General features: G+C 41.7%; 2 protein-coding genes across 2 annotated transcripts; one reads left to right on the top strand and one right to left on the bottom strand.

Annotated features, from left to right (window-relative positions):
• The first annotated feature begins 282 nt into the window (after positions 1–282).
• LOC121048780 (4-hydroxyphenylpyruvate dioxygenase-like) lies at positions 283–2,568 on the top strand. Its single transcript, XM_024324464.2, has 2 exons — positions 283–1,803; positions 2,132–2,568. Exons 1-2 carry the CDS (start codon positions 677–679, stop codon positions 2,316–2,318), a joined length of 1,314 nt encoding a protein of 437 aa, XP_024180232.1. The 5' UTR covers positions 283–676; the 3' UTR covers positions 2,319–2,568.
• A 28-nt stretch (positions 2,569–2,596) lies between these two features.
• LOC112186106 (GDSL esterase/lipase At2g42990) lies at positions 2,597–4,132 on the bottom strand. Its single transcript, XM_024324465.2, has 3 exons — positions 3,767–4,132; positions 3,043–3,532; positions 2,597–2,873 (listed from the first exon to the last, which is right to left on the bottom strand). The coding sequence occupies exons 1-3, from the start codon at positions 4,130–4,132 to the stop codon at positions 2,680–2,682; spliced, it is 1,050 nt and encodes a 349-aa protein (XP_024180233.1). The 3' UTR covers positions 2,597–2,679.
• Positions 4,133–8,904: the final 4,772 nt, after the last annotated feature.

Raw genomic sequence — 8,904 nt, 5'->3', positions numbered from 1 at the left:
AAATTGTCGACCCAGACCTGCCTAGATGCCCAAATTAAATTTGGGCCAAGTCATTTTGGGACCCAAACCAGACTGCAAAAATCTAATCAGAGATTCTAGTTTGGGTGTCCAAAACATTTTGGGAAGTCTGTTTGGAGCAGGGTGCAAGTGCGGACCAAAATGATAGGTTCTGGTTGTTTAGGGATCCCAAAAACACAAAAAGTCTCAAACTTCAATATTTCTTTCTTCAATGAAAACAAAACTAGTCGGTATGGAGTTGCGTGACTTAGAACCCCTTCCTAAATCCTAATCACCACCCACACCCGGCAGGTCAAGCTTATCTGCCATGTAATTGCCCTCTCGGAAGATATGAGAGACATGGAAATTAATCTGTTTTGACATGTGAATGCAATTTAGCCACGAGAGCTCAATAGAAAACAATATGTTTCTTCTTCCTCGTCATCCATCCTTTTTGCCCTCAACCGCCTAAGAAACATCGAGTCTCAAACTTGAATTTTCTTCTTCATGAAAATGAAAACTATATACCCTAGCCGGTATGGAGTTGCGTCACTGAAAACCCCTCCTCACCACCACCCATACCCGGCCACGTGGACTTCCCTCCAAGTCCACTCTCAGTCTCCACATCACTATATCCTCAAGGACCTCACCACACACCCATCATCAGCACACCATCACAATGGGCCTCGCCGAAACCCAGAACAAGTCCAACCTCGTCGGATTCTCCAACTTCGTCCGGTCCAACCCCCGCTCCGATCGCTTCGAGGTCAACCGCTTCCACCACATCGAGTACTGGTGCACCGATGCCACCAACGCCGCCCTCCGCTTCTCCTGGGGCCTCGGCATGCCCATGGTAGCTAAGTCTGACCTCTCCACAGGGAACCAATCCCACGCCTCCTATCTCCTCCGCTCCGGCGACCTCTCCTTCCTCTTCACAGCCCCTTACTCCCCCACCCTCTCCGACCCGACCCGGCCCACCTCCACCGCCTCCATCCCCACCTTCGACCACTCCGCCTCACGCGCCTTCTCCGCCAAACACGGCCTCGGCGTCCGCGCCATCGCCATCGAGGTTTCCGACGCCGACCTCGCCTACCACGCCAGCGTCTCCCACGGCGCTAAACCCGCCTCCCAACCGATTCTCCTCGACAACCGCGTCACAATCGCCGAGGTCCAACTCTACGGCGACGTCGTTTTGCGGTATGTAAGCTACAAAGACCCGGCCCAGCTATCCGACCCGAACCCGGACTTGTGGTTCCTCCCCGGGTTCGAGCCGGTCCCCTCCTCCTTCCCCCTCGACTTCGGCCTCCGCCGCCTCGACCACGCCGTAGGCAACGTCCCCGACCTCTCCGCCGCCGTGGCCTACGTGAAAGGCTTCACCGGGTTCCACGAGTTCGCGGAGTTCACGGCGGAGGACGTCGGGACGAGCGAGAGCGGACTGAACTCCGTCGTTCTGGCGAACAACGAAGAGATGGTGCTGCTTCCGATGAACGAGCCGGTGTACGGGACGAAGAGGAAGAGCCAGATTCAGACGTACCTGGAGCACAACGAAGGCGCCGGAGTCCAGCACCTGGCTCTGGTCAGCGGAGACATATTCAGGACCTTGAGGGAGATGAGGAAGCGGAGCGGAGTCGGAGGATTTGACTTCATGCCGGCGCCGCCGCCGACGTATTACCGGAATTTGAAGAAGAGGGCCGGCGACGTGTTGACGGATGAGCAGATCAAGGAGTGTGAGGAGTTGGGGATTTTGGTTGATAGGGATGACCAGGGGACCCTGCTTCAGATTTTCACAAAGCCTGTGGGAGATAGGTATGTGCCATTCTCTTCATTTCTTTGTTAAAAGTTCTGTTTTTGTGTTTAAGGTTAAGGTACGGTATTTATTTCACTTTTGCTATAAAGATGATAGCTTTCTGTGCTTGCTAAGATCTTTTTCATGATTGTACGAAAGTTATGCTACTGAACTAAAATTGGGTCCATTTGGTTTTTGGAATTATGGTGTCATAACTAGTTTTGTGGCAAAACGTATTCATGGCATTTTGGCCACTTGTTTGCGATGTGGTTATACTTTTTCATGTTGGAAAAGGAAATTGACAAGAAAACCACGTTGAGTTAATCGGTTCTCATGTTGAATGGGCAGGCCGACGATATTCATAGAGATCATACAGAGAGTTGGGTGCATGCTTAAGAATGATAAAGGGGAGGTTTACCAGAAGGGTGGATGTGGTGGGTTCGGCAAGGGTAACTTTTCGGAGCTCTTCAAGTCCATTGAAGAATACGAGAAGACACTTGAAGCCAGGCAAATTGCAGAGCCGGCAGCTGCGTGATTTCAGGTTTGTCCATGGTGCTGTATAAATAAGGTAGTTGCTGAAGCCAGGTTGGTTGTAACTTTTACTCATTAGTCTTTTAAGGTTAAGCAAGTGCCCTGTCGTGTATGACAAGCTTCATGGTTGGTACCTATTGAATTATGTACAATGACCTGCATTTAACTCTATGAACATGAACTGGTTGCCCATTCTGGTCATGTATGTAAAATATTTCAAAGATGAATAAAAGTCCATATATTAACTTCCTCTAGTGAAATCTTGTTCTGGTTTGCTCATACGTGGAATGAGAATTCAATTACTATGGGAGATGATCCCAGAATAGTAACGTAATGTTGCACATTACTACACTTTAGAAACAGGATCAAAGAAACTTTGCTAAAGAAGTTTTGAGTAGATGATCTGTGATCATTCGATTGGTTTTCTCCGAAGGATGAAAGGCATCCCAAAACACATACTTATCTGCATCTTGGCATGTAAATGGACTATGCGGATCACATAGGAAACTCATCTCAAACCTCCCTGTGCCGCAGCACCCAGTTCTTGATTCCTCAAATCCTGTCATCAAAGGAAAACTTATATCACTTTAAGGGGACTGAGAAATAAAAAGCCATAGACAGATTTGATAAATGCAAACATTTTAGAAGTGAAACTCTGGTCCAAGTTAAAACTTGGGGTTAATAGCCTAACAGAACCAATCATTTGGGAATTTTGAGTCAAAACTTACCATAAACAGAAGGCCTTTTTATGACTTGCAACAAGAGGTTATATGCATCTGCAAATACCACATCAAGACCAGGAAGCTCGCTGTTCAGCTTTGCCACCAAACCCTTTAACTTGCCATTAAATTCCAAACCAACGTTGTTGTATTCCTCCATGCAAGCATGGTCTTCCATAATATTTGTGGTTCTTTCCAGTGGCAAACACCCCATTGGAGGAACCCCTGTCAGGGACATCTTCCTTGCCCCTAAAGAATATATTGTCTTCACAAAATCTGCAGCAAGTCCTATAATAAAATCCTGATATTGGTTCACGGTAAACTGCAATCGTCGGTTTGGGAGTGTATAATAGTTTTCCATGAAGTCATTTGTTCCTAAGCTAATCAAATACAAAGCCTCACTCAGTATTTTCTTTGCCTTCCTATCTCCAAGGTAGGCTTTTAATTTCTGCTGGTACTCCTTGTAATACTCCACTTCCTTCCACAATGGAATCACATCCTGCAACAAAGATGCCAGTGTTAACAAGAAAAATAGCGCAGCTGTATTCTCATTAAATTGATAGAAAATCCTAAAGATTCTAAGAACAAAAATATCTACCGATAACAGTATACATAAACCCCAGCCGACATAATGGATTAGTATATCAGTGTAAACACTTCCGTAGCTGGAAATTTTATCAACAAAGAAATCAAGTGCAGGAATTATCAAATACTAGTTAATTGGATTACTTACAGCAACTTCAGAAGTGGCATTATCATAGCCAGTCCCTGCAGAAGCAAAGCAAACTCCTACAGCAAAATCTGAGATGCTATACATTGGATCCAAGTATGCAGGTATGGTTGGCTTGAGGCCTAGAGCTTCGGAGATCAAGTCAGGAGGAATTCGGCCGTTGCAGAACCGCCCGGTGGCTTGGCCTCCCGGAAAATCTTGACCATAAGGTGGAAAGTTGCTCCTGGCAATTGTTGGAATGAAGTTGTTGTTACCTGAATCAACGGAGGAATCTCCAAACACTATGACTGCTGGAACTTTAGCTCTGGTTTTGGCAACAATTGTCAGTGTTTGAACTAAAAATAGCCAAGGAATCAACAAGTTTGCCATTTTGCTGTGTCTCACTCTTCACGGGAAATAGAATGTAATCCAATAACGGTTTTCTGAGTGAGAAAGGAAACTTAACTTTTAGTTTATGTATTCATTTCATGGAAGAATTGAAAATTTGGGATATCAATGAGAAAGTTTGGTGGGCAGTTCTGCTCTTAATTGCAGCACCAAGATAGTAGGTGCTGGCATTACGGGGTATAGGGTTTAAGCAAAACGGACAACATAATGATTCCGCAGCAGTAAATTCAGTGAATGCCTGGATTTCTGCAATCATACGTTTTTGATGAAAAAAGCCGGGGGTAAAAAGTGAATGATGGCCGTTGAAGTACCAATGGGCAAGTCCTGCAAGTCTGCAACGGCCATCCATGTCAGTTGCTATCTGATTTTGTTGGTATTTATGATCCCATAAATGTAGTAGATGAAGTTGCACGTCATTTTGATACTCCATGAGGTGTGTGCAGACACAAGAAATTTAGGGGGATGTATTCAATTAAGAGTCTACAAGATTTTTTTGTATTTTAAAAGTCTATGGGTATTCAACTGAGATTTTAAACAGTCCTTTAAAATCTTGATGTATTCAATTAAAATTTAAAATTATCCATTCAAATATGCTGATATTTAAAAATATATGGATTTTTAAGGATTTCATTAAATGATGGATTTTGAAAGATTTTATAGTGCTTTTTATACATATCAAAACTCAAAAACAATCCAACCACTTCCCAAAAGATTTTGATGGATTCTTTCTGACTCAAAAAATAAAGAACCTCTTCACCCAAAAAATAAAATAAATAAAAAGCAGGTCTCAACAGGTGACACTCATCCATTTTGTCTTAAACCTATTTTCCCACTATCTTCCTCAGCCTCTGCTCTCATCTAATAATTTTTTTATTTTATTTTTATCTCTATAGCTCTAGAAGCCTTAATCCTTCTAGCTAATGAAGCTCACTTTCAATGGTATTATTAAGATGATACATACACACATGATTCTTTTGTAAATTAGATATGAAATAAATTATGTCATTAGTTTACTACTTTATTTTTTGTGTAATATTTTGGCTCGTTAGTTTTCTCTTATTGTTCATATATCATTATACACAACATAAAGAATGGTAGATTGCCATACTTTCTTGTCATTGATATAGCATTATAGTTGGATCCATACATCCATTGCTTAATTAAAGAAGAAGAAGAAGAAGAAGAAAATTAACCTACCAAAAACATCACAAGGATTTGTAAAATCTAAACAAATACTAGTAAATCAATCCATTAAAATCAATCATAGTCCATATAGAATTTAAACAATCCGTGGATTAAGTAAATCCATGGATTATAAAAACTCAAACAAAGTCTTTTAAAATCTGAATTGAATACACCCCCCTTAATTTATTAAATAAATCAGTTAATCTTTAAAATTCTGTCTAAACAAGCTTAGTTTTGCACATGGTTCTTACAAAAGGTATATGTGGCTCGTACGTCACCAAAACGAGTAATGCATCAATTGAATGACGTCGAAGCATCAATTGTAAAAGCGTCAATTTATCGCTGATTGATATTGTTGCTCGAATTAAGCATTTAAAACGGATTAATCATATTAAACTGATTGATCTCGAAGAAAATCAAACATCAAATACAAATATCAATCAAATTAAATTGTTTAATTCTGATTAAAATTAAGTATTAAATCAAATCATAATTGATTGGCATATTCCTTAAATAAAAAATAATTAAATCAATCAATTAAAACTGGTTGATTTAATTAAACAATTAAGTTATGTGATTAAAGTTGTGTCATCAATGCATTCCAAGTTGAGAGAAAAACCGACACTATAAATACCTCTACTTAAATCAAGAGAAGGGGCCGACAGACTGACGGAAGAATCTCTCCAAAGCTTAGAAGTCTCCCAAGATCGTGAAGAACCATCAAGCTGCCAAATAGTCGGTCCTTTCACCTCACCGGCTTCAAACAAACAAGGAAAATCACCTACAAGCTCAGAAGTCGTCAAACTCGCGGAGAATCAACAAGCACCAAGCAAATGTGACAACTCATCCCAATCAAAGCCATACTCGCCATGTGACACCGCTCGTGGTTCAAATCTGATCAAGATCAAACCTCTTCAGCCCTTGATCATATGTTGTCTTCAAGTCGTCAACAAAGCAAAGCTTCTGCCAAGTTCTTCATCAAGCTCGTGGAGAATCAACAAGCACTAAGCACATGTGCCGATTCATCCACCATCAAAGTTAAAGAACACTCACCACGTGACATCGCTCGTGGTTCAAATCCGATCAGAGCAAGTCTCTGCATCCCTTGATCAATCGCCTCCTACAAGTCGTCAACAAAGTAAATCCTCTACAAGTTCCTCATCAAGCTCCTGGAGAATCAACAAGCACAAACACACGTGCTAGTTCATCCCCTACCCAAGTTGAAGAATGCTCACCATGTGACACCTCTCGTGGCCTAAATCCGATCAAGATCAAGCCTCTACAACCCTTGGTCAATCGGCTTCCTCAAATCGTCAACATAACAAGAAGTTTACACTACAACCGTTCGATTCAAGATCAAGTGCTCACCACCCTTGGATCAAATCAACGTCGGAAATTGAATCAGATGAGATTCTTGTGAAAGAGCATCTACATAGATTGTAACCCTCAAATTCATTAATAAAAAATATATTATTTTGTACACGTGTCATTCTTTCATTCATTGCAGGATTTTCGTGTTTACAAATTTGGCACGCCCAGCGGGACCATCTCTGCTTCTTATCTCCTTTCTTCAACAATCTTAAGTTGTCATCCTCAGCATATGGCTTCCAAGATGATTCAACTCAAATCAATAAACAAGACCAATAAGGTAGCTACTCAAAAAATGAGTAGAAACCTTAACAATTGTATCGTTTGGAAAGAGTTGTCTCAACTCGCGAGATTCACAATTCATCCATCCAAGTCGTGTAAGACGATCACCACTTTCACAACAGTAGGGGCAAACATCACTAAGCAAGGGTGTTCAGCATGTTTAAGCAACTCAACAAAACATTCTCCTTCGCCCACTACCAGTGTTGATCTGCATACACACCTATGCCCCAAATCATCTAATGATAACCAAAAGTCATGGTAATAGGGGTCACCACCGTGGAAGAACAGGTGACCCAAATAGCCTAATTAGCTGAAGCAGTTGAGAAGCTACAGAAAACTATTAAAGAGAAGGATATGGAAATTGCTGGGCTCATGGAGAAGCTAGAAATTCAACATGGAAAAGACTCAGAAAAAGGTCTGCATGGTCATAAGGAAGACTCGTCCGGTGGATCATTTTCTGAACAAAAAGAAGAATCAAATTCCATCCTAGCTTCATGGTTAATTCAACAACTTCAAGACATGATTGCCAACATAATTAAAGCTCAATATGGCGGTCCCTCTCAAGATACGCTAACATACTCTGAGCCTTATACCAAGCGGATAGATAATTTGAGGATGCTAACTAGGTACCAACCCCCTAAGTTTCAACAATTCGATGGCAAAGATAACCCCAAGCAACACATTGCGCATTTCATCGAGACATGCAATATCGCTAGCACAGATGGCGACTACCTTGCGAAACAATTCGTTCTCTCACTTTGAGGGACAACATTCAAATGGTTTATAGAATTGGAGCCTGAATCCATTCACAGCTGGGAACAAATGGAAAAAGAGTTCTTGAATCGCTTATTCAGTACACGTCGCATTGTGAGCATGTTAGAGCTCACCAACACCAAACAACGAAAAGACGAGCCAGCCATAGAATTCATCAACCGTTGGCATGCATTAAGCCTCGATTGTAAGGACCGACTCTCAGAGTTGTTAGCAGTAGAAATGTGCATTCAAGGCATGCATTGGGACTTGCTGTACATCTTTCAGAGGATAAAGCCTCGCACTTTTGAAGAACTTGCCACTTGAGCTCATGACATGGAACTTAGCATCGCTAGTCATGGTCAAAGAAAAGGTGAAATTGTTAAACCACATAATCAAAAACGTTTCATGGAGTCTTTGGCGATCAGCACAACTCCTGTCAAGATCACAACAAAAATCAAATCAATTTATCGAAACAGGTTTGAATCGACTCAAGGTCAAGCAAGGCGCTGCACTCTAAAAGAGCTAGACGCTAAATGTTATCCTTTTTCATATTCCGATGTTGCTAACATGTTGGAAGATTTGCTTCAAAACAAAGTAATCAAATTGCCAGACTGCAAGCGTCCGGAAGAGGGGTATCGCATCAATGAACCAAAGTATTACATATACCACCGTGTCATCGGTCACCCGACCGAGAAGTGCTTTGTGTTAAAAGACCTAATCATGAAGCTCACATAATAAGAAAAAATCTATTTAGACATTGAAGACGACGTGGCTCAATCAAATCATGCTGCCATCATCTTTGAACAACTCGAAGCAGTGTCATCGTCACCTTTGCTGGGGGCATGCTACTTGCCCAAATTGCCTTAGAGCACACAAGAATTATAGCACTCCTAGCCAGCAAGAGCCTAAACTGCACGTGGCACCCAAAAAAAAAAAGTCCTTTGAGTTGAAAATCCGAAAGGGCGGCTCAAATAAAATAAGGACAAAAAAAAAACCATCATCATCCATAAATTCTTGAACTACGTGATGACTTAATCTCTTTCTTCGGAAGGGTACGTAGGCAGCTCGAAAAGTTACTCTGAGTCCAGTCATACCAAAGAAAGAAGATGAGTTTGCTCGGGAAGTTATTCTAAGTACGGTCATATCAAAGCAAGAAGATGACTCTA

Source organism: Rosa chinensis, chromosome 2 (assembly GCF_002994745.2).
Source record: "Rosa chinensis cultivar Old Blush chromosome 2, RchiOBHm-V2, whole genome shotgun sequence".
Lineage (NCBI taxonomy): Eukaryota > Viridiplantae > Streptophyta > Magnoliopsida > Rosales > Rosaceae > Rosa > Rosa chinensis.
Note: the sequence above shows the minus strand (reverse complement) of the source record. Positions and strands in the feature narration are given on the sequence as shown.